We start from the raw sequence: 26,311 nt of genomic DNA, 5'->3' as shown, positions 1-26,311 counted from the left end.
CCAAACAAATGGTTTTAAGGTCGGGCCTTCGTTTGTGGCACCTCCCAGGACGTGTCGTGCACTCCCATGCGTAACACTCGCTTAACTTACCATAGAGCGAAACGTTACGGTCATGGTACAGGCAATAGTGCAGACAACTCAAATCGATTTAAATATCGGTAAAAATATTTTAAATAGAATATTGCGAATCTTTAAATGTAAAATACAAAAAATAGTTCTTTGACATCAGAGTCAATTTAACGACAGAGTTACACTACTTTAAATTCGTTGTTTTCGTTTTAGAACTTTAAAAAAACAACGATCTATGATTAAAATATTGCTATTACTATCTACCTACTACACTTAGCAACAGAAAAAATTCAAAATAAAAAATTCGTGGTAGTAGGTGTCAGTGTACAGGGTGACTCATTGAACAAAGCTTAAAAATTCATTCCAGTTTTTGTTTTTTATTGGCAGCCTTTCAAACAAAGCGGACTAGGTATGTTGTCTTTTTCAGCTATAACTTCTCTGAAGAGTGACTTGATTTTGTTTATTTCTTTTTTGCATGAAAGCTCCTTTTATTACAATTAATTCTTATCGTCTGTATTCCAAAACGTCATTACCAGTTTTATTTTATTGAAGAATATATTTCAACTGTGCAAAAAAGTTAATCCTACGTGTTTTATTATTTAATTACGCTTAACACAATTTTATAAACTTAAGCGGATTTGTTGGATTAGTGGATTAGACTACTTGTGTTCGCATCACTACAAACCAGGAATTAATTAAATTTATACCAGCAATTCTAAAAAAAACATAAATTGAAATGTCTTAAAATTCTCAAAATTTGTCTTAAAAACTAATTTTTAAATTCAATAAATTTGGTGATTATCCACCTATAATCAGTTTTTTAAACTAAAGCTAACGGAAATTAGCGAGACACTTCTGGTTTCGGGTTAAAAGTTAAAAACATTAAAACAAAATTTTCTCCCTAAATACAGATATCGACATTTAGAGGGGGTTCAGATGTTCTAAATTTTTTTTCCATAAAACAAAAACTAAACAAGGTATTTACCCTGTTGGTAAGCATTTGCATACACACTTTTCATGGGCCATCAGGTATTTTCCCAATTAATAACATTTATTTGCTCACGTACCATAACGAAATATCTATCTTTACGTGAGCAAATAATTTAATATAATCAAGATATTTCACAGACAAACGGTGCTAACTGAATATACATACGTTTGTATGCCCGGGTACTCTTTGAGAATTTTTTTTTTAATAATGGAAGAACTAGTGCGAGAGTTTTCACAAGATTAATTTTAGTCTCAATATTGTGATTAGAATCATGGGAAAAGAAGAAATTAAAATATTTCTATATATATCTGATGAAAGTTTTTGTTACATATTGAGGCTATAAATAGGTCCTTTTTTTTCTACGCAGTCTCTCCAATAAATAGAAATGACTGAATGAGTCGTTAATACGATAAATGAAATGCTTAGAAAAAACTAGGTGTAAAAACGAAAAAAACCTAGATATACATAGATTGTTACGTTTCTTCAAAGAATATTCAGAGCAAAATGTAATTGATTGTAAAACCTGAAAAGCCGTTCAAGATTGAAATTCTACAGTATTTCCTTTGCCCGTTTGGTTTTCTCCAGAAGTTAAAAAAAGTAATCATTACAAAACTCGTAGATATACATAATCTCAACGTAATTTTACAAAATTATCCAATGAGTAGTAATCTTTCACAGCTCGTTATTAGATTAAAATTACAAAAGCTTCAGCAGTATGTAGCATCAATCTTTTATACAGACAGCAGCATTAACCTCTGTGAGAAAGCACACATAAAATCCCCCGAACCCTTAACATCCATTCAACTCACTGCACATAATTCAATTCCACCCTTAATGTTCCACCACCCCTATTAACACATCAAATCTCTCACATGATTTTTTCCGTGATTTAACCATCCACCGCCATTTTGTTCGATTTTTCCCCCTCCGAGCTTTCGGGCTGCACTAGAGTACAGTACTTCCCAGGTGTTCTCGTAATACTGCCTCTCTTCACACAATGGGACACGAGTGAGTGTTTTCCGACCAATCCGATGTCGCTAAACTACCAACAGATGGTAATTTTCGAAATGTTTTTCTTGCTAACGATGAATTACGATTGAGGAAAAACGGAATTTAGTGTTCCCGGTCGCACTGATAGTATAACGAGTGTTGGCGATTCGTGCGGAGAGTATTTCGAAAAGGTCGCGAGATGTGACCGGGATTTGGTGTGGTCGTACTGGTAGTGGTCGCCGGTAATTGTGATTTAAGATGGATATGAGGTCGTTTTTCGGCACTTACCAATTCCAAGGTACAAAAGGAGTGGTACATTCTCATGAGGCGTTCGTTCTTTTTATTAGTTAGAAGGCTAATAAGGAATGGCAGTTAACTTTGATATATTGATTGGAATATAGTTCTGAAGAGGAAAATCTTTAAAATATATAAAAGCTCATGTTTTCAGAGAAAGTACGCCGTAGCGCGAATTCTAGTCCGGGTCCCGAATTTGAGACGTCAATGAATGGATGAGGACCACAAGCTCTCTGTGCTATTAATTTTTTGTGGTACATTTTTCTATCATAGTTGAACAATAATTGTGTCTGATAGTATTATAATTTTAATGTTAGAGTTTGAGGGATCATTTTCTCTGTACCCACGAGCGACTCAAAATTTTTTCGACAGACTTCATGGGGTGCCTGCTGGCATTAATTTAGTAAACAAATCCAATAAAGAACAATACTTCGCGTAGTCGTTATGAAAAACAGAGTTTTAAGTTTTATTTAAAATAAGACATTTAGCAGTTTTATAATTAATATAAAGATAAAGGATGTCTTAAACTATGTCAGTGGTATAACATGTCATTGGGTATTTATGAAAGAAATGGTACGTCAATGGTTTTTCGGAAAATAAAAATGATTTTTGGATTGATTATTTAATTTTTTTATTACATATGTCTCGTTTTTTGTAAAGGATAATATATAATAACTGTAGGATAATGAAACGTACTGCCTGTAGGCTCGTAATGAAACGATTTTAGTACTTTTTTTTATAATATTTTACCGATTAATCGGATAATATTTTATAACTTTTAAGAAAAACTATTTATGACCCAATTAACTATGAATTTCCAGTATCTTGGTCAGCACAATTGTTTATTGGCACGTTCCATGCAGAAGTCACCTCCGGAAATGTATCAACATGCTTCTTATTGAACCACTCTATACAAGAACACAATAGTTCAATTTAGTTCAACTAAACTTGCAATGATTAGTTTGTTAAAAAATCAAATAGAATTTTATGCTTCTAGTGAAGATTTCATAAAATTTGGAAAAAAATTGCTTATTTTGGAACTATAGATATTGTTCATATTTTGTGATAATTATATGAAGTAAGAGTTATTTATGTAACAAGTACGTAATATAAGGCTTTATGGGGCGAATCGCTTTATGGCCGAGCGAAGTTGTGAATTCAAAAATGGATAGCCCGAATAAAATCTCGTTGCTCCGACATTATATACGATTTTTTATATTTACTTTTATGTTAATTTGGTAATAATTTAACTTTTAAGTCAAAATGAAAATACTTCAGAAATACCTTAATCATTTCTTAAAAGAAATTTATATAAGTTAGCCAGTGTTCAGTCATTGTCAGTTCCACAATAAGTAAATATATCGCTTGTTTAATGAAACAAGATTCATCTGATTTGTTCTACAAGTACTTTAATGTATTGCTTTATGCATAGCTGTGAAGTACTTTAATAAATAATGACTACAAAACAATATCATAAAAAGCTCTTTATAATCAAATCCGCCATAAAATTTTTATTAATATCGAAAACTGGTGTTTTCCGAATAGTCGAAATATTAACTGATCCCATTAAAACGTGACGCACCAATTTAGTTTCTTTGGACCTAAATCATAACAAATTGCTGCCAACCCGCTTTCGTCACGGCCCAACTAAATTACTCGTCAGCCCACCCCTGGCGTGGAGTCCGCTCATTATTACCTCATCATTAAATTCTTCTCACCTTTTTACAAATTACAACATTCGTCATTTCTAAGGGAATTTACCAAGTTATTAAATGATAATTTTAGCGATGAGTTTCGTTTATACTAAAAAAATTATAGGAATTAAGTATTTATATATTAATCATTGATTTTATTTAAATTAATTCCAATTTTAGCACTTTTACTCATATCAACTCATTAGATCTTTAACATACCTCGTGAATAGTTAATTTAATTTGAGGTATACATTGCCTTAAAATTACACGTGGTTTATTCTGTGAGTTCCCGTCGCTTAATTGCAAAAATTTCCAGACAGCACATTATAAACTTAATATTTTCAGAGCTTTGTTTAAACAACGAACAATTTTTATACAAATATTCTCGTGTTCCTTCCAGGTCAAGGAAGAGTCAACCAATTGGGTGGAGTCTTCATTAACGGCCGTCCGCTGCCCAACCACCTACGGCTGAAAATAGTGGAAATGGCTGCTGCAGGAATACGACCCTGTGTGATTTCAAGGCAGTTGAGGGTTTCTCATGGATGCGTATCCAAAATCCTGAACCGGTACCAAGAAACGGGCAGTATTAGACCCGGAGTAATCGGTGGTTCCAAACCGCGGGTGGCCACTACGGATATTGAGGACAAGATTGAGCAAATGAGGAAGGATAATCCTGAAATTTTCTCATGGGAAATTAGAGATCGACTTATTAAGGTAATGTTGCAGATGTGAGAAAGACATGGTTGTTAGCATATCATGGAATTTGCGTTTCTCATGTTCACAAACTTATATTTTTTGCTAACAACTTTATTGATTTGTATATTTAGTGGTTGCATCTAAGGAAGTGGCCCTTTTTTTCGATAAAAGTTGACACTAAAAGACTTAATAATAAAGATGTTCATCTGTCCAATATTCCAATATAAACCAATTATATATGTATGTGTATTAGGAATTCCTAACACACATGCGTGTTAGCATTTGTTTTCGCCACTACTATCCCCGTAGGTTCCATTATACCATCTCCATTCCATTCCTGGGTAATTTGTATCAAGTCACAAATATCTTTTTGAAGATTTCTCTTGCCTTTCTTATTTTTGTAGAAAATAATTAAACATTGAGCCATTAGAGAGGCCTGAAAGGAGCAAAGAAAATAGTCAAAACTTCTAAGCTATTCTATTGGATATAAGTAAAATTCGTGTTTATGTCATCCTAAAGGGCATCTCCTGTAGAAGTACCAACGTAATGAGAAGTCGCGGATCATCCGCGTAAATAGCTTGGTACCGCCGGGGGCGAATTTCAGAGCAAATGCTTGGGCGGCACGCGATGAAAGGCGACCGTCGCCCTGGGTCACGAGTCGCCCTCAAATTAGTCCGTACCGCCGCGCACCTGCGACGGTACCACCAGGGGCCAGCACAGATACCATCGCCGATGACAACGATCGTGCTCGCGGACGGTCGTTCCTTGGTATTGTTTTCGATAATAATGTTATGTAAAATGTCCGTCATGGAATTTGGGCGTTGGGCAGGGTAATCGCGGTGTAGATTATGCGCGTGCATTGTGGTATGAGCTTTAAAGATTAACGATCAGGGATTAATATTAAACCTATAGCAATCCACATTTTAGCATACCATATACCATAACCTCACAACGTTGCGAGGATACGGTTATCTTACAACCAAAGATGGTATACAATGGTATCATACATGTATCAGAGATTGTCACACAAGAAGTAAAATAAGGAAAAACCGATACAATGGATGAAATAGAAAGTTTTATAAGCTGCAGAGGTCCGGGGTGCAATTGTTGTCTATCCAGGTGGCTAAAGAGTAATTCTACTCTCGAATTCTCAAGATAAATGTCTACCTTAATTCTTTGGTAATAACGTCAATATTTGATATTAAAGGAATGCTAACTTAATACAAATAACAATTAATAATAGTAAATTGACCTACGATATCCAAAAATATATAGGATGTTTTATAAACATAGTTACAAATTTCAGGGGATGTACAACTCATAAAAACAATCGTTTAGATCGAATAAAATTTGATGTGAAAGCGCTCCGTTTCCGAGATACAAAGTGTAATTTCTTTCTTTTCTTTCAAATACTTCAATAACAGTTTGGGATAAAGAAATTAAATTAGAGACATGTTGTAGTGGGATAAATGTTCATGTTCTGAAGTAAACAGAATATTTCGGCGATTCAATGAGATGTTTTCAATGAAAAAAAAAATGGTACTGACTTTAACTAACACAAATATATTTTTGAAAAATTTTATCGATTCTTAATAAAAAAAAACCTTTTAGTGTTTTGTTACTCAAGTAGCAGTTTCCAAGATAAAAAAAAATAATTTTGCATTTCTATGTCCATCAAAAAACCGATAAAGGTTTTCAAGTTCGATTTTTTAAAAATTCTTTAGTAGAATTTACACATTTTCTTTTAGTACAGGTATAGAACATGAAGACAAACATGTGTGAAACATGCATCATTGCAAAATTATATTTTTCTTCCGAAGTCTGGTTCCGTTACATGCTGAGACAATTACAGGAACGATGGATGGCTGCACGGACGCTACTGGTGAAATTGGAAATATTCTGCATACTACAGAATGTGCCCATTTATCCCGCCATAGCATGCCTCTAATTTCATTTCTTTATCCCAAACTGTTATTGAAATATGTAAAAAAAAGAAGTTACACTTAAAATCACGAGAACGAAGCGATTTCCAACCCAACTTTTTTCTATCCAAATATTGGTTTTTATGACCCCTACGTCCTCTAAATGTTTGCCGATATATTTATTAAACACCCCGTATCTCGCTTTGATGTTATTTTCAAAGAACATTCGGCACACCAGATTAGAGATTCATAAGTCGGATTTAGAAACTTGACGTGCAATCCAGATTTGAATCATGTCACCACACGTTAAGTTGTTGCTGGCCGCCACTGGACTGCCATTCAGGACGATGCAATTTTCTCTTCTGGAAGTTGACGCTCGTAGCAAAACCGTGGCACAACGTTGTGGTCTAGTCAAATCAGTCGTTGGCGACATGTCAACTCATGCCAATAAAAAAAATGTCAAACACGAAACGAAGGAATACGGTTTTGTATTTAGGTACAAAACACAATACCAAATTAAGGTTTAAGAGTGAAAATTGGGCTGTAGATTTGTGTTGCGATCACGGCGCCGACTTTTCACGGTGGCGCTGAAGCCAACTCCAACGTCCAGTTGATGAATCCGTCTTTAACTCTGTAGTTTTTCCTCTTTCCTCCTGAGCATTGATTTGTATTAAAAATGACAGTCCTTGATGAGCAAACGAAGAAGTCAAATTTCCTGTGTTATTTTCTCATATATTTCAAAAATTGTATAGGTACATCATCTTAAGGTATACAGGTTGAATCACAATTTTGTTATTTGGAAATTTCGCGTAACTAACATGCGATCCGTAGTAGAAGGACGACAAGAAGCGAAATTCGCCGTTAAAAACCTTTTCAGCTCCCGACTTTGAGATGGAAGGTACCATGCTGATTTTGCTTAAATTATAAAATGTATTTGTTATTCCACCAGTCGAACGAGCTCAACTGATTCTTTTAAAAAATGTGTCAGACCACTCTTTTTTTTCTGCACGGGGGTTAAAGTTATTGGATATCCAGAACGCATTTGCATTTTTTAACTGGAGAATTTTTTTAACAGCAGGTACGACTCCTCTCGACGTTTTAATTCCGGTGCGTATATCAGTTTAATTTTCTTAACTTTTATTAATGAGAAAAATGATTGAGGCTCGAGATCAAAGTGATATCGATCATAAACTGTTCCCGCACAAGGAATTGGATAATTTAATGATGTGCAAAACAAGACCAAGATCTGAATGATCTTGATTTCGAATTAAGTCTTGATTTTGCAGATTAATATTTCGGGTAAAGGCAAACCAAGTTGTTTTGCATTAACACGAATCTCTTGTAATACTACGAGGTTGACCGTATTCTTAAATTTATAGTTCTGTGCCAAATTACAAGATTTTTTTTTGTGCACAATTCCTTATTGCTTTGAACTAAAAGCTGGAAATAAGGTACATATATGAATTTCCTTTTCAGGATGGTGTTACCGATCCACCAAGTGTGTCTTCGATAAGCAGATTGCTGCGTGGAACGTGTAAACGTGAATCAGATGTGGATGGGAAGAAAGACTACACAATACATGGAATACTTGGAGGTAAGAAAAGTCGGAGTACTAATCAAGTTCCTGCAACAATGAGACAATCTCTTCTATAATAATGAATTTGTGAGGTCCACAAATTCGACAAAGATGTAACGGTAATGGAGAATCCACTACAATATGCATCTCACCGTATACATATAAAGGGTGTTACGCTAAAAGGCCTCGTTTCAACTAGTCAACAAAACGAATTGGCTTTCAGAACGTTTTTTAATTATTACAGCACTGAATGCGGAAGATTCAGGCGATTTCCAGCTAATTTATGTTGTGCTGTTGTCTACTAATTATCCAAGAGGCTGATTATATTAAGAATATTTTTACCGAAATTGCTTCTTGTTTCGAATTGTCTCTCCGTAAATTATGTTTCCTAAAGCAAGCAAAAATAGATAAGCCCTCGATATTAAAAGGAGTCGTTGTAAGCCTCTTATTATTAAGTAAACGTCTTACCAAAATTAACTTGGGAGGATGGCTGAAAGAGCCTTTATAGTTGAATAGAGCTATTAAAGCTTAAATGTAGGCAAAAGCAATTTAGACGCACAATTAATGACATTATAATGAGTTTCTTATATAGCACGTTTAGAGTGAAAGAAAAATAAAAGTGAGAATCTGAAGGCATGATCTTACATTGAACATGTATAACTAGTATACTGCTAATGCACTATATAATTTTATTATCAGGGTAAATGTAATACTTGAAATGCAAATCATCCTTCATTTTGGGTGTTGCCACCAACAGAAATTAGGTAAAAAAAGAACGTGAATACGCAGTGTACAAAAAGCTCTCTGCAGCACTTGTCATGTGTATAAAAAACAGTACTTTTGCGTCAAAACTTATGTTAATACCTATATCTTTCGCATTTACCATTGTGGCGAAACTCCTTACACCTATGTTCCAAAATTTCTTTCTTGTAACAAGTTGTTCAGCTAATATACAGGGTGTCTAGTTTTTTTTAGCAGGATTTTAACTACGTATTCTACGCATAAAAATAATATTAGTTAGTTATATGAACTATATTCGAGAAATGCTTTGTTAAGGAAATACAGGGTGCTGAAGTGTTATGTTATTTCCAATTTACCTTTGTAGCTCCCGAAGTATTTGAAATATTTAGTTCAAATTTTGATCATAAATCAATAGCATAATTAGACAGATGTCTTTGACATTATTCCTTGATATTGAGAGATGACTAAATGCAAACTATTCACAAAATCGATAGGTCGTGGAGGACCAATTGCTTGGCCCCCTCAATCGCACGATTTAACACCTCTAGATTTTTATGTTTGGGGGTTTATGAAGAAAACTGTTTATTTTGCTTCTGTTAACTCTGAACAAGAACTTATAAGGCGAATAAGAAATTCTTCTGAGCAGAATAACTGCTCAGAATTTGTCATAACCCCCAAAAATATCAAACTGTAGATTTTCACGATCATCTAGTAATCATGTCGACCTTAAAGAGTAACTTATGCTCAAAATTTGAAATAAATACTATGTATCTCAAAAACTTTTAGGAGCTGTTATAAATAAATTGAAAAAAATACAAAAATTTATCACCCTGCATTTCCTTAATAAAACACTTCTCGAATATAGTTTATATAGCAAACTAATATTATTTTTATAGATAGAGTACGTGGTTAAAGTACTGCTACAAAAAACCTGGACATCTTTGTATTCTAACTTATTTGGTGACAGCATGATGTGAAACCTAAGTCCCGCAGAGGCAAAAGCAAAGTGTTTATGAGATACGTTACCGTACTCCTATGGTTATTGTTTTTTCTTGAGTCAGTTCTCGGTAATGCATACATTTTTAATAAACAATTTTAAAAAACGGCGGAAAGAAATATTTACTATTTTTCCACAATCTGAACTAAACTAAAATTACTATATGCGCTCCAAATATATAATTATCTTTTATTTGAGTTCCAATGTTTCCTTAATTGTAACTTTCTTTTATTTGAAAAAATGTTAAAAAATTTACGTTTCATAAAGCCATTGGCGAACTGACGTACACACTGCCAATACATCACTTCGCTCATCGTTTTGCTAATCTAGACTCAGGCGCCAATGTGCTCTGTTACGAAACTCCTTACATTAATTAACTATTATTAATCATTCTTCATTTAGGCCTTTCAGAACGAGACTTCCGTCTTTTCTCAAAGTCGGCTCACCTAAACTACCTAAGAAATAAATCAAGACTTTCGTTTTAAATCCGCATTATGAAGGAAACATTGTGACCGTGTCACCTGAGCCAAAATACTGCCTTGGCGATCGGCTTTTTCGGCTTCGCCGACAAACAACCATCGGCCCCATTTCAAAGCTTTGCGTCGGCAAAATAAGAGTAACTTCCCAGCAGGGTCGACCATTTACCCATTGTGCCTTTCAGAAATTACAAATTGTTAACAATTGTTAACATCCTCTCGTGTGTATGGAAATGTTGGCTAGGAGGACGGGCATGTATTTATTTCGAGAGTTTGAAGAAAAAGGAACTTCTTTTACCAGTGAAAAGGGGGCCACCGTCCATTTGAGACATGTAGGAAGTTAACTTGGATTTAACTTCATGTCATATACATACTTTCTCACATGCATATACGAAGTTGCAATAATTTAATTTGACGAATTTATTTTTTTTGCGTATCAAAGGGATTTTTCGGAGATGCCATCCTTAAGATTTCCAATACTGTCATCGTTCCATATCATGCACTGGGCCTTATTGACTGATTTCGCCCACATTAAAGAAACGTGTTAATAATCAGTCGATGGAAAGTTCGCCGCATGCTTAACTGAATCCCGCAAATGAAGGCGACTCCAGTTAGATGAACGAGCCTGGATTTCATCTCATTTCATACGATCAAAGGAACCCACCTACAGAATTTCCAATACGGTTATTTCCAACTATTTTTGTCCGTCTGTAATGAACACGCCATTTATCTATTGCAATTCTCTTTTAAGTAGCTTTAAAATCGTATAAAAACCAGACACGCAGTCTAGCCCATTAAAAGTCCGGTCGGATCTGAACCCATAAAACCCAGCAATCAGTCGCAACAGATGGGCACCATGGTCAGGTAGGTATAAAACAAAACTCATTAGATCTGCTCAATATGATTCCTTTTGATGGAAATAACTTTCACGCATTGTGCTTTAAGCATATTTCTCAGAAGCAAATGTCTATTCATTTAATTCACATCAGGCCGTTGTCCCATGATAAGGTCCCTTATCTTGAAGGATTTAATTAAGCAAAATCGACCGCCTCAAAGTGAAAAGCTCTGACTTCCAAGTTCCAGGAATTCTTAATAGTCCCTGAAAAGTAGGATAATCCTCAGTGCTCTAAAATCACGAATAGACTAACCAAGAGCTGTCGCCAAAAGCGCGGGATGCCACGAACTCGAGAACATGCCCGAGGAATTATTACGAAATTCGTCGTTTTACAACGAATGCTGTAATTTCGGGAAATTTCTCCCCCGAATTCTTGACGGAACAGAAATGCGGAATATTCCCAAGATAACAGAGTAAGGGTGGATCTTACGTTGTTTTTTTCTACACAGGGTGGGTTTTTAAAAGTACAAATGCCCATGTCGTGAAAATTACGTCGGCAATGAAGAAATGAAAACTCAGGCCTACCACAAGATGATGGGGGGAAACGATCGAGGATTTGATTAATTCATTACCTGTTACCAACTGCACCCCAGCCACTCCAAGTTTTTTTTGTAATGTAATACAAAAAAACATTATATTATATTATTTATAAATAAATAATCTAATGTTATTTTTTATAATGTATAAAACGGGCCTGGTTACGGCATATCGTCGGAGAGCGCTTTCAATAAGCTCTTCAATGGTACCAAAAGTTCTTCGAGTTCCGCCCTCAAATGTATTGGGTAATGCCTAAAATGCAAAATTCATGAATAAGACACAAAGTTTTATTTTAATTAAATCAAAACGTAAGATTCGCCACTTAAGATTAATAATTGTTTATAATAGGTCATCGTCATTTTCCGTGCAAGCGTACAAACGATAATCGCGTTCTCGACGCACATTTTTATTAACGAATTAATAATAATGATAAATGTAAAAAATTGGGTATTTTTCTTTTACTGGTATTTCTGAATGTTTTTCTGTCTAGTGAATCGTCGAATCCCGTTTATTATCTGAGTTTCACTTCGTGTTTCTTCTCGAAAATTTTTAATCGAAACATGGTTTATTCAGTTGCGAAACGGTTTAGGATTATTTTTATTTATGATGTTGAGGAATATCGTTTTTTATTAATAACAGAAACATTTCTCCAGTGAAACCCTGGAACGAGCATCAATCCTTCCTACTTTCGGAAATTAATACAGAAATTTGAACAAATCGATTCTGCGACCAATAAAAAAACGAATGAATCTAGAATATTAAATGAGCTTAGTCAAATTACAGTTTTCGGTGAATTTGCCCAAAATCCATCATTGTCCATCCGTCAAGCATTTATTTTAACTGGCCTAACAACAGCATCGGTCCGAAAAGTTCTAAAATTCAACAAATTTCATCCATACAAAATTTAACTCCATCAGGATTTGAATGAAAATGCTCCAGAACGACTAATTGAATATTGCGAGGTGATGCAAACTTTGATTACCAACCAGCCCCAATTATTGCTAAATGTTTTATACAAAGATGTGTGCACATGTGACTTGAATGGTACCCTCAATAGGCAAAATCGCGGAATCTGGAGTCGTTGAAACTCTCATGTTATAAGGGAAAAAAGTACTCAATATCCAAAAAAACTGAAAGTTTAGTCCGGGAACCTTGGAAATGTTATGATAGGACCTTTGTTTGTTGACGGAAATTTAAATGGCGAAATCTACTGTGACCTTTTAGGAAATGCTATGCAACCATTGATCATCAATAAGATAGAAAATGAGCAGGACGAAAATGACGAATTTCAAGTGGACGAGAATTTATTAAGATTTCAATAGCATGGGGCACTGCCCCATTTTTAATTTTTTTTTACTTGTTAGACAGTGATTGGATGACAACAATACGTACACCAGCAGCATGAGATTTCAATAATAAACTGATAATGAATTCTAATAAAAATTGGTAAATAACAATATGCGTTGAAATTAAAAACAGTATATGTCGAGGACTTGTACTATTTTTCAGCTCAATGGTATTCAGTAAACTCAAGAAATTGCCTTAACAACGAAGTTTTGAAACTGTTCCTCTAGTCAATTGATGCAACTTTCCATAACAACAAAAATGGGTACATTACTTCAAAACGGCAAATTTTGAACTTGTACTATTCTTAATTTCACCGATTTAATTACCCAGCAATATGACTTGGAAGGAGAGGAGCGATAGAATGACCCCCTAGGTCTCCCGATCTCACGCCCTTGGATTTCTTTTTGTGGGAGTGCTTGAAATGTGTAGTGCTCAAAACCCAACGAGAAACAATTGAAGAGTGAAAACAGCGAATTATTACAGAGTGTTCCTATTCCTAGGGAAACTTTTGTTAATATGCGTCGAGAACGTGAACATCGATTGTTCCCTAGCATGGAAAATAATGAACGCCTATTATAAACAATTATTAACGTTGAGTGGCCAATCTTACGCTTTGATTCAATTACAATAAAACTCTGAATTAATTATCAGTTCTATTACTTATTCCTGATTGAAAACCATTTAATTCTACGCTTCAGTGTCGTGTTCATGAATTTTTCATTTAACACAATATCGACTGTATATTAAGGCGGAATTCAAGAAACTTTGGTATCATTAAAAACATTATTCAAAGATTTTTGACGATAGGTGCCAACCCTGCTCGTACTATTTAGAAAAAATGATTGGGTGGCTAGGGTACATTTCGCAGAGGATAATGAGTTCATCATACCCTCAATCATCATCTCTCATAATCTTATGGTAGACGTGTTTTTGGATATTTCCATCGTCAGCACTATTTTCAAGACGTTGGCTTTTATACTTTTTCAAATTCCTCCCTAAATATATGCCACTAAACTGGTTCCAGATAGCTTACATTAGCACAAATCTACGATAGCATATTGTAATTAATACGTCATACCAAATGGCATTTAACACACTGATTGAGATACTAGTTACACAAGACAACCCGTCAAGGTACTGCATTCTCGCCGACTCAAAAATGATAAAATGATGTATTAAGCTTCGATTTCCGTATAATTTCAATTTTCTACGAATTGCGCGTTCAATGATAAAATAATCCCATTTCGCATGGCTACCTAGCAGTATCCATAGTATTGAGGTGAAACAGGCAAACATCAATTGTTAGATGGCTATTTTCGGAACTATATTAAATACTTGAATCGAATCTTCTTTCTAATACCATATCCAAAAACCAATACCATATCTCAAACCTTCGTGTGGGACACGACTGAAACGTAAATAGTGAAATAGAGCGACAGTTTAAAATTTATTTTCATTGCCTTGTTTACAAATAAATACACAAAAATAAAAGTTGTCATTGCCTATTTTCATATACCACTAGTATGAGTTTATACGAAATGCGGCGAACGGCATCGGTCGATTTTCATATCTCACGGATGATGTTTAAACCGACCAATCACATGCGATGAAAACCATATGCATTCAGTCGGGTATGAGGTGATATAAAAACACTTTTTTCAGATTTCGTACCAGAGAAAATTAAAAAACAAATTATACCAATCTCTTTCTAAAGGTTTCTAATAACCTGAGGTTACCACCGATCCCCTGTCATATAAATCACTAAACCCGAAAACTGACTTCTTCCGGCTCAGCGGCGTTCCAAATTCGGTTTTTTTAACGTGCGATTGTGTCGGCTGATAATCCGATTTCGCCCTACTTTATCACACTCGTTTGACATCGAAGTTATTACTCAAAGAGATTTCCGACATATCAACGAAGACAAAAAATGTGTAAGTGTCCTGGGGAAAGGTGTAATATTCCCACTCAATAAATAATATCACTTAAACTAGGCGATTTTTCCCGGAGTTTATTAAACGTACATAATTCATCTGCTTTCCTGCAACATTAATCACGGGCCTGCGATGCACTGCCCCCCGGGGGCCCATTAGACAGGTACACCTTCGGCCACACAGGTCGCCTCTTACGTTAAGTTATTTGGGGCCATCATTAAAGAAAAATTGCGCGCTTCGCTATTCAAAAATGATTTGTCAAAAACCACTTTGGTCGGTTTAATACGTTTAAGTAGCCCTCGATTTCGGGTTTTGGCATTGATGGAGATGGGGCTCCGTTCTGCGGGAAATTGCTGCTATTCGGATGAGGAGCCGTCCCTGCAGGAGATACAAACAGGTGGAATAAATTTGATCTTGGAGGATATACAGAGGGTTCTTAAAAAATTGATTAGAACCATCATCCAGTGTATGAGACCATTTCAGTTATTTATGCGAAGTTAGTAATATTTCCTGATTATAATTTTTCACAAGATTATATCTTTTTTTATAACATTAGCAATGTCGTTTCAAGTGCTTCAGATAGGTTAAAAAACTAATAAATTCTCTATGTCGGATCTTTTTAAATTAAAGGAAAATTAAAATTTGGTGTTCCTATTGAACTCTCAATGAAGTGCCTATCAAAAAGACCCAGTTTTCACTTTTTTTCTTAAACTTCTGCTTTTCGCCGTTTCTTTTGTGAAAACATAAGTAGGTTTCCCGCAAGAGCACAAATAAGTCGTCTTTGTTTTTAGTGGATTCGTAAAATTATTTCTCAGTTTTGAAGATTGCAATTTTACCAGTGTCTGAAGACTTGATTTCTAGGTTATTTCTCACAGAGACTTTCAAAAGCTTTTAAAAACTTTCGTCTGTAGCCAGGAGCTTTCAAGTATTCATTCATCATTCTATTTGAATTTCCGGAAATTTATATTTGATTTCGGGGAATTTTCCGTTTGATTGTTTCAGAAACAAGTCGTCCGGCAAACTTATTAATCAAATATGATAACAGTATAGAGAGGTTTAGGAAAAAAGATTGATGGGAAAGAGAATGTATGCAGAATTTTCGCTAAAAGAAGTTAAGGAAATATGTATTTACATTGAATTTGTTAAGATTCAGCAATTTTTATTCGGCAACCCGAAGGACTGGGAACTCTCTTTACTAAATGTTTCACGAAAACCTAAAAAACTGCAGTTATAGGACGTTGGTTAAATTCCTCAATTGATAAGTCAGTAAGTCGCTATCACTTCATGAAAGATGTAACCTACAGATTCATTAACAGAGAATGAGTGCATATCCAGATCTGCCAAGTTTGATTAAAACGTAATTTTTCAATATTTTAAGTTTTTTAGATTACAAAACATAAATTGTATTCGTATAAAAAATTGTTTACAAAACGTATCATTTTATTATGCATAAAAACATATAATACATTATTTTATTATTCATATAATACATATAATACGTTTTCTAAATAAATTATTTATGCGAATACAATTTATACTATTTACTCAAAAAAAAATTTTTAATGAAAAAAATACGTTTTAATCAATGTTGGCAGATCTGGATGAAATTTGGCACAGCTTCATGATTTTTACTCCGAACAACTTTTCTTAGTAACATTTTGCCTAATTATAAACGCAAAAGACTTTCTCTGAAAGGAAATTGTTTTTTTTGGCAGTCGCAACGCCTTTTCTAATAAAATTTGCAAAAACTCAAAATATACTTTAAATTCGTTTCATTATAAACAGGGATTAATTCCAGAATCTCAAAATAAATTTTTTAAAATTTCAGCCCATTACAATACTTATAACATCAGTCGAGGGATATCCTGTATATGATAAGATTTTTGAATTCTTTTATACAATTATTCAAAATTGAGTTAGCATTTTTACACTTAAATATTAACCGATAAAAAAGAAAAATGCAGCATCGACATATTTTCATAATCAAAAATATGTAAATATGCCAATTATCTTCAATTTATGAAAAAATAAAACTTCGATTGTTATTAATGAAGAGAGTCATGGAGACTAATTGCCGATTATTGATTAAATTTTAAAATACAGTAATATTTTGTATTAGTTTCTATTTTGTACTCAGAACATTAATGAATACGAATAATTGTTGACGCGCTCTCCGTTTTTTATTTATTTATATATGTTGCGACATATATTAAATTTGTGATTTTCACTCAGAAATCTAAATTAAAAAGTAGCAGTTAAAAGATTTTTTTATAGTTTTTGGAAATACTGCGACCTTTTAAAAATTATAAAAAAATACGTAAATATTCTTCAGAGTTTCAATTACAAATTCGTTTTTGCTTCATTTTTTTATTTGTTTTAGTTATTGAAATATTCAAATTTAAAGTAATAAAAGCACTTACGCAATCTCCTTTAACATATTTCAAGGCCACTTTGAAAAATCTACCCAAAGGGAAAAGAAATGTTCTTTTTATAAACAAATAGATCTATTTTACGCAGAAAATTTTAATTCTCGTATATAGGCCGATTCGCCATGCTATATCCTCTCAGCTTAACTTCGTAAACTAAAAAAGCTTTAATGCTTAAGGTATGGCTAAACACCTCCTTTGCATGATGCGACTCCTATGCACTTCAGAACAATATTTGTGAGCATAATAACTTTTTAGAAAGTGATCGTTAACGAACGCTATACAAGGTCATTCACGGTGAGTGTCCTATTAAAAGTTTACGGGGTTCTAATATAACTAGAGATATGAAATTTTGGATACTGATGTAATGGAGTGTGATCTGTTGAATTAAAATATTGGTATCGTTGCGACGTTGACAGATCTGTTTAACTTTTTTAACAACTTTGTTATTTCAAATGCCACACCCTGTATTTTATTACATTTTCGAATTTCCCGGAAGATTTAAACCCCAGTTTATCTATCATATGCCATAGCTATGATGAACCGTTTTCGAAATAATTTTGTTTTACTGATTTGGCAACAAACAGTTCTAAATTGAAAAGCGCAAATCTTTTCAGCTATCTCAGCTAGAGAACTGAAATTTGAGCTACAGACCCTTATTATTAGTTTTCTATATCTTTCAATAATATACATTTTTTGGATTTACATACAGGGCGTGGAAAAATTAGTGCGATATCAGAAGGATATAAATATGAGCATTAAACGAAAATCTTAAAAAGAAAACTCTATATTTTTGGATGGCATCTGAAAGATCAATAAATTCTCTATTAAAAAGTATTATACATTAATATAATTGTTTTCAGTAGTTTTGGAGATATTGGCAAATATTTTTTTATAAATTTTTTATAAAAATTTTCAGCAAAATCTCAAATTTTATTTATATTACGTAGATCTAGTTTATTATAAAGGGTGTTACAATTTCGTTTATTTTACGTTATTAACCCACAGCCTCCTCGTAACCGAATCAACTAATAAGTGGTGCCTTTTACTCTCAAAGATTCTAATATTTATTTCGAAAACGATTCATCATAGCCATGCCATATGATAGATAAACTGGGGTTTAAATCTTCCGGGAAATTCGAAAATGTAATAAAATACAGGGTGTGCCATTTAAAATAACAAAGTTGTTGTCAGTTACACATAGATCTGTCAACGTCGCAACGATGCCAATATTTTAATTCAACAGATCAAACTCCATTACATCAGTATCCATAATTTCAGATCTCTAGCTATATTAGAACCCCGTAAACTTTTAATAGGACACTCACCATGAATGACCCTATATATAATTAATTTTTTAGTTATAAAAAAGTCAGGCGGCCAAATTGGTCTTTTCCATTAAAAAAGTGCTGAAACACTATTCCGAACCGATCTGATAACAATACGACTTGAACCTACAAAACGACCTACAACATTTAAGTACCGACCGCCCTCAATAAAATAATAAATTCGCATCGGCCTAAAAAGCACCGCTATAATCCCCTCGCACCATAACTCATTTCCGAAGACATTAAAATAAATCTGAATGTGAATGGGCACCACAAAGAGAAGCCGTGTTAAAAACCACCTACAAACCACCGGCTAATGTATCCTGAAACAAAATCCGAGACCGGTCGGCGGCACCTTTCATCTCACAAATTAGTGACCGAATCTGTCGCATTCCTGACATCGTTCTTGTCGAGTCAACGCGACCTAAATCGGGGGCGTTCCCGGGTCTGTTCACCTTGAGAACCCTCTACTAGACAGAGGGGCGCCTTTATCTAATTTTTTTTTATTTGGGCCACCCAGCACCCTGCAAACGATGAATGAGTATGTTCATTAAGGACCACATTAGTATAAAAGTCCCCCTTTTTTAACATGTTAAATAAAGATGATCTAGTCTTATTGTCTAATCACCAAAACGACTAACGAAACAAGGTGAAAAATCTATCCACAATTTAAGGCACACCCATTTGAAGTATTGCATACCTCGACACCTTATTAGGCTTCCACTCATATTTAGGGGCATCTTTTTTCCGATGGAAGTACTCTCTAGTTTTATGGTGAGTTTTGTCCCCGATCTTAAATCCTTAGGAGCTTGAGGAAATTGTTGCGTTGTGAAGTAAGAAACGTAGCTCTCAAGGAATATATTTACCTCACCACAATTCACCAAATGGCCAAGACCAAGCTACGGTACAAAGCGCAAAGGTCAAAAGGGCAGCTTGGAGAAATCCACTGACGAATGTGGTATATGAAGAGGGCGTCGGCTAAATATGATGTCCGAATGTGGGATCTCGATTTCAAGAAGTGCTTTAACACATTATTATTTAACCATATTCTCGGTAATTGCTTTTCAACGTAGCGCAACACGTGTCGGAATTTAAAATCTGAGTAAACTATTTATAGACATTGGTGTCCCTTTTTTCTATATAAAATAATACTTTACGCCTTTGATTTTAATTCGCAAAGTGCCATAAGGTTCTTTGATTTTTTTATATCTCAGCATGTTTAAATTTTCTAGATTAGTGGCTTTCAGACGGATCACAGTCCTGTAATCACGAAGATTTTTCAGGGTTACACCATATTAATTAGAATGTCCCTGCTGTAAAATTAACTAAAGCAGATTGGTAACTAATAAGCTTTGAGTGTTTTCCAATCCGCTAATAAAGGAGCACAAAGGGAGCCAGTTTGCCATCGTTCGAGGCAATTTTCAAGCTATTCATGATCGGATCAGTTCGTACTCACACTAATTAAATATTTGCTCCAGATCCTTGTCCAAAGAAAAGTTCGAGCAAAGAGCATAATATATAAAAGAGGAAGAGTAATTTAATTTAATGGAAATATTGCCGAAAATTTTCAGCTGGAACGATCGTTTTGTTCACATCGATCGACCATCCCGAAAACATCACATTGTCCCTTCGACTTCCGAACTCAATATTTCCTAAAAAGCTGTAAATTGTCGCTTTGGGATCCTTCCCAGTTTAATATCAATATTTCTAAATTAAATTCCACCCTGGCGGCGTTTTTTTTTGACCATCGGTACCCACAATGAAAGTCTTTATGCGTCCCGTGGTTTCGGCCCCTTTGGCGGCCCACCGCCCAAGGCCCACCCTCCGAGAAGTAGAGATTTATGCACCGACACCTTACACGATTTCAGGTGACAACGAGCCTGTGGCTTTTGCGTAATTTAATACCTCGTTGTGTCTTGAACTGTTAGTGCGCCCATTTATCATTTTCCAAGTGAGAAAAGCTATAAATTTTACTCAAAATAATTAACCTTTTAGATGGAAGATATCAGAAAAAATTTGCATTCACCTTCGGAAATAACTTAGATACAATATAGTAAAAAGAATGAATGAATACTGCCCATTATCCTCGGCAGAGAATGGTTTCGGAAATGGATCCGAATAGATATTTCCTGGTCTCTGGCCCCTTCTACACTCTTATTTTTCGGAATTAAAATATTTTACTCAAATATCAAATTATTAGGTATTTTTGATATCTCTAGTCGTTTTCAAGAGATTTTCGAATCTATTGAATAAAGTATGCACTTGCCCCTGTGGCACGAATAAATATACACAGCACGTATAAAATTTCTATTCTGCTTACTGTTATGGCAGTTTAACATGAGAAGTTTAGCCCGATTTGGATTTGATGTATTTTCCATTAAAATGAGCAAGCTTCTCTACGTGCCTCTATCAAGTGTGCAATCTGTGCATGCATTCGTGCGTGATTGATGCTAGTAAATTGAATTTATCTGGATATGGTACGCATTAGAATATGTTATTAATGCATATTTTTCTGGCTTAATTTGCCAGGAAGAGAAGAAGACAGTGATACCGAATCCGAGCCAGGAATTGCGTTGAAACGCAAGCACCGAAGACCCAGGACTACTTTCTCGGGGGAGCAACTGGAAACTCTAGAACAAGCCTTCAACAGGACTCAGTATCCCGATGTTTATACTAGGGAGGAGCTGGCTCAACAAACCGGCCTTACCGAAGCGAAAATTCAGGTCAGATTCAGAAAAAGCCTTTTTTTCCATCTTTTTATTCTCCCATCTTCGATCGTTCACGCACTATTTGTTCAAGATGAGACATTTTCCATGATTGATGACTTTGATTTATGCTCAAGTCATTTCCGTTTATGTTTCACCATTTAGACATTATTTTGTATCAACGTGAATAAATCTATAACATTTTACAACATCTCCTTTCTTGCACCCTCCACCTCCTGAAATTATTCAGGAAAATTATAAATTCATTATTGAACCCATTTTGATGCCATATGATGATTTAGATAACTAGAACTTTAATGTTCCAGACTATAAACTTTTTTTTATTGCAGCTCAACAAGCTTCAATTTTTTAAGTCGCTTTCATATTCATTTATGCAGGACCATTATTCTTTAATTAAACATTTTTAAGAATCTCTTAAGAATAAAGTTATTTGTATATTATTCTGCAGGTATGGTTTTCGAATCGCAGAGCCCGTTTGAGAAAAAGTACTGGCACAAGTGGAAGTCTTGGTTTTCCTTCTTTACCACTGGCCAATCCCTGCCAGTATCCACCAGAAGCCCAATATGACTGGAGGAATTCTCATCAGTTCGCCAATTACAACATGTTGCAGGTAAATCAGGAATTCCACATACCATGTTATTCCTGGAAGTTATGTCTGTAATGGCATGCAAATTTTTATGACTAAATTGTTAGAACATATTAACATCAAAGATAAATCCATCGCAATTATATTGATCCACAGTTAATTTTCGCTTATCCCCAACTTCTCATTCTTCCAGCAATCTACAAGTTCCTATAATCAGAGCGACTACAGACCTACAGACTATACAGCGAATTTTGCCGCCAACTATGCACTGGCGCAGGCTCATCACGCTAGTAGTCTTAGCAGGTTGAAAGAAACGCAACCTAGCAAGGAAAGTGACCCTAGCAATGGAACTGCTATGGGTCAAGTTGCAGGTCACCCAGGGACAGTGGAGGGCCCTCACCAATGGATGAAGCATGAATGGGGCAATAATGCATTAAGTGGTGACGTTGAGGGTCTTTCCAGTGAGGCTGCCTTTATGCAGAGTCAATATTTGTCTGGGGGGTGTAAAAATTATTGGTGATAACAGAATTTGGAAAGAGACATGTATAAGAGCATAAGGATTGATTTGCAATGTCCAGTTAGAAAGCAAAGTGGCAGATGAAGTTTTTTTCACAAGTTACAATTAAGCTTAACTAAAGGTCGAAGTAAGAACAGCTATATGAAACATTTCTGTTATTGAGAGAGACACTTTGACTGAGAGTTATTCGTGATTGCAAGTCATTTTTCATGTAGGTTAACAGAACTTTTAATAACTGAGAAGTCGAGAGCGTTCTTAACTAGCCAGCTGGACAGATATATTGACGACTTCTGCCCAGTCAGGTTTAATGTGTTTGATTAGCAAATTGTGGACCCTCCAGAGAAGACCCCTTTTGACTATGCATAGTAACTGTAGGCGTAGAGACACAAAAAATTGGAAAATATTTAGAAAATTTGAGAAAATTACACGGAGTTCTTCATATATAGGGTGGCCCATTTAAAACAGTCCATCTGAAATATCTTGAAAAAAATGTTTTCCTTCAGAAAAGTCCGAGACACGTGAATTTTACTTTTAAGGGAGACATTTTGAGATCATAAATCCGTAAGTGTAGAGTCATTCCTCTAAATGGGCTGGAGACCCCTTCAAGAATCTTAAATGACACGAGGGGTCAAGTGACGTGTCAAATCAAAGGTATTTCAATTCTCTTTAACAGGAATGCTGAAATATTTTTGCTCTGCCTTTAAATATTGAAAAAATATTTTAAAACATTAGTGAAACAAATCGAAAAAAATTAATTTTTAAATAATGTTTTATTTAATTAATAGTTAAAATTGCGACCTATATACGTACTTCCATACAATAATAAAGACTTTGTTTAACATCTTCCCGAACATTTTGTAGCATTTCGGGAATTATTTCACCACATGCTATCATTATTCGATGGCAAAGATATTCTAAAGAGGTAGATTTCGTTCTATAAGTAACAGTTTTTAAATGACCTGATAAGAAAAAGTCCAATGGGACTAAATCAGACGATCTTAGAACTATCAAAAGGAAACCTCTTCTACCAACACAGTATTCGGGAAAATGTTGATCCAAAAAGATACGTACGGGAACTGCCTAGTGTAGGGAAGCACCATCTTGTATCTCTTTAAAAAATCGTCACTACCGAATAGTGATAGCATGTACTGAAATAACTCCCGAAATGCTACAAAACGTTCGGAAAGAGGTTATCCAAAGGTTTTATTATTGTATGGGAGTTAATGAATCGCACTTTGAGTACTTAATTAAATAAAACGTTATTTAAAATTTTCTTTTTTTTAATTTATTTCACCGATGTTTTAAAACGGGGCAAAAAAATTTCAGCATTCTTGTAAAGAGAATTGAAATGTCTTTGATTTGATGTGCCACTTGACCCCCCCCCCCTACCATTTAAGGGTCTTGAAGAAGTTACTACCCCGTATCAGGGATAACTACACCGACGAATTTATAATCTAAAAGTGTCCCCTTAAAAGTAAATTTTTTGCAAAGAAAAAATTCAATTCAAAATATTTCAGATGGACTGTTTTAAATGAGCCACCTTGTATGTGGAATAATGGCACTAACATCTTTAAATCATTTTTTCATCAAAAATTATTTGAAGTAAAAATTACAAGATTAATTTAATGATATTTATTGATGACCTTGCCCTTTTTTTTACCTCATAACATTCTAACGAAATCCAACTAGTGTCTTTCAAATGTGACCCTCTATTTCTGGTTGGTTTTATGACATTTACACTTATTTGTGCAAACATATATATATATATAATTTTATTGGGGTTAGCTAAGAAAAATTTTGGGAAAAAAATTATTTTTATCATTTTGTTAAAAAAGCTAAATTCATTCATAACAGAAAAATAACAAAGTACTACTTAAAATAATTAATTGTTATTTATGTTTAAAGCATTTGCTGAAAATGTCTTTCATGGTTATTAAAAATAATGCTATTGTTTACATGAATAATCTTCTCATCCAAACATAGGCGTCTTGCCTAATCGATTGCATTACACTGACGATACGAGCCCCAAGTCATCTACGTTGTTTGGCCGATCCCTTATAAGTTTGACCTTTTAAATGGTTTCAAAGGAAAAAGTCGCAAGAATTTAAATCAGGTCACCGGGCTGGCCACCCTATTTCACACCGACGATCAATCCATTTCTTTGGAAAGACCAGATTTAAAAAGGTTCTAACTTCTTGTCCAAAGTAAGGACATGTTCTGTCTTGCTGCAACCATACTTCGTTAAAACAATTATATGACCTTGTGTATTAAAAGTGCAATTTATTATTCTAATAACCAAAGATATTTCATGAGAGTCGAATTACCATCTATGAAAAAAGTTTCAACTAAATTATTGCCTACGATACGCACTCACACCTTTATGTTTTGAAGTTTTCATGTATGGACTTCTGCCATCCACTAAGGGTTTTGGCTAGGCCAATAACGCCAATTATGCCTATTCAAAATTTCATGTCAAGTAAATGTGGCTTCATATAAAAATTAAATTTTATCTGAAAAATTAAGGTTTTCTTCAGAAATCCTTATCACGATTACACAAAATTGAATTCTTCAGTCAAAATCATCCTCGCTAAATTCCTGCACTAAATGAACCTTGTAGAGATGAAATTTTTCCTTTTTTAGAATCCTGCGCACCGCTGATTCGGATATTGGATCATTTTAGGGTTGTCTTCTATAGCTAACAGGAAATCTAGCGCGGCATCACCATCTATAGCAGACCTCGCTTGTCCCGTGTTGGGCTTGTCTTCGACACTCCCAGTCTACATACATTTTTTTAATACCTTTGACACCCAGGATTGTAACATAGTCGGCAGATTCGGATACACTTCAATAAAGAGTGCCACAAGTTCTTGTTGGGTATTTTTTCGATCTCTACTCCCAATCATCATTAACAAATCAATTCCTGCTTTTAGGCCAAATACACCATTTTTCACAATACAAGTGTATGTATATATTAAACAAGGTATGTATAAAACGTTTGAAATGATAAGCCAGATAGGAAAGCGAAAAATCGGTACTACTTTTTTTTAAATTAAAACTTTAAATTTCCGAAATTCCATTTACTTGATGTTTCAAACATACGCAGGGAGTTTTTTTTTCATTTTCCTTTTATGATAGAATTTACTTTTTTCAGTAAATAAGGAAATAATTTTTCTTTTCGAAATTTTTCCGATCTAACCCCAATAAAATCTGATATGTCTGTATGCACAAAAAAGTGCAAGTTCCATAAAACAAGTCAGAAATAGAAAATCCCATTTGAAAAAAAACATTGAAGTGTCACGTGGCAAGAAAAAATTTCAAGGTCACCAAAAGGTGTCAATAAATTACCCTTCAAACTTTCACTTGGAACATTTTTTGGGAGAAAAATTATTTAAAAGTTGTTGCCATTATTCCGTTTATAGGACAGACCCTGTATATCTATATTTTTCTAATGTTCGCGAAAAAAGTTTTCCCAAATATGCCGAATAAGTTTAATTAGAGAGAGTGAAATTTTTGTAAGTCTATTTTTGTCCAAACATACAGGGTGTTCTCAAATTACGTGGCCAAAATAATAT

At 34.5% G+C, this 26,311-nt stretch overlaps 1 protein-coding gene across 2 annotated transcripts in view; it reads left to right on the top strand.

Annotated features, from left to right (window-relative positions):
- LOC136338856 (protein gooseberry-neuro-like) overlaps positions 1-26,311 on the top strand; it is a 104,645-nt gene that overhangs the window by 75,032 nt on the left and 3,302 nt on the right. The window contains exons 1-6 of one of the 2 annotated variants that reach the window (XM_066281625.1): positions 1,967-2,348; positions 4,439-4,752; positions 8,133-8,250; positions 21,440-21,633; positions 22,085-22,246; positions 22,416-26,265. In XM_066281625.1, the coding sequence (XP_066137722.1) occupies positions 2,309-2,348; positions 4,439-4,752; positions 8,133-8,250; positions 21,440-21,633; positions 22,085-22,246; positions 22,416-22,742 (1,155 nt within the window). In that variant the 5' untranslated portion in view covers positions 1,967-2,308 and the 3' untranslated portion in view covers positions 22,743-26,265. Of the gene's footprint in view, positions 1-1,966; positions 2,349-4,438; positions 4,753-8,132; positions 8,251-21,439; positions 21,634-22,084; positions 22,247-22,415; positions 26,266-26,311 lie in introns of those variants that run through there. The other variant, XM_066281626.1, reaches the window with a different exon arrangement.

The sequence above is a fragment of the Euwallacea fornicatus genome, chromosome 4 (genome assembly GCF_040115645.1).
Source record: "Euwallacea fornicatus isolate EFF26 chromosome 4, ASM4011564v1, whole genome shotgun sequence".
NCBI classification, from domain to species: domain Eukaryota; kingdom Metazoa; phylum Arthropoda; class Insecta; order Coleoptera; family Curculionidae; genus Euwallacea; species Euwallacea fornicatus.
This window is presented reverse-complemented; position numbering and strand designations above follow the sequence as displayed.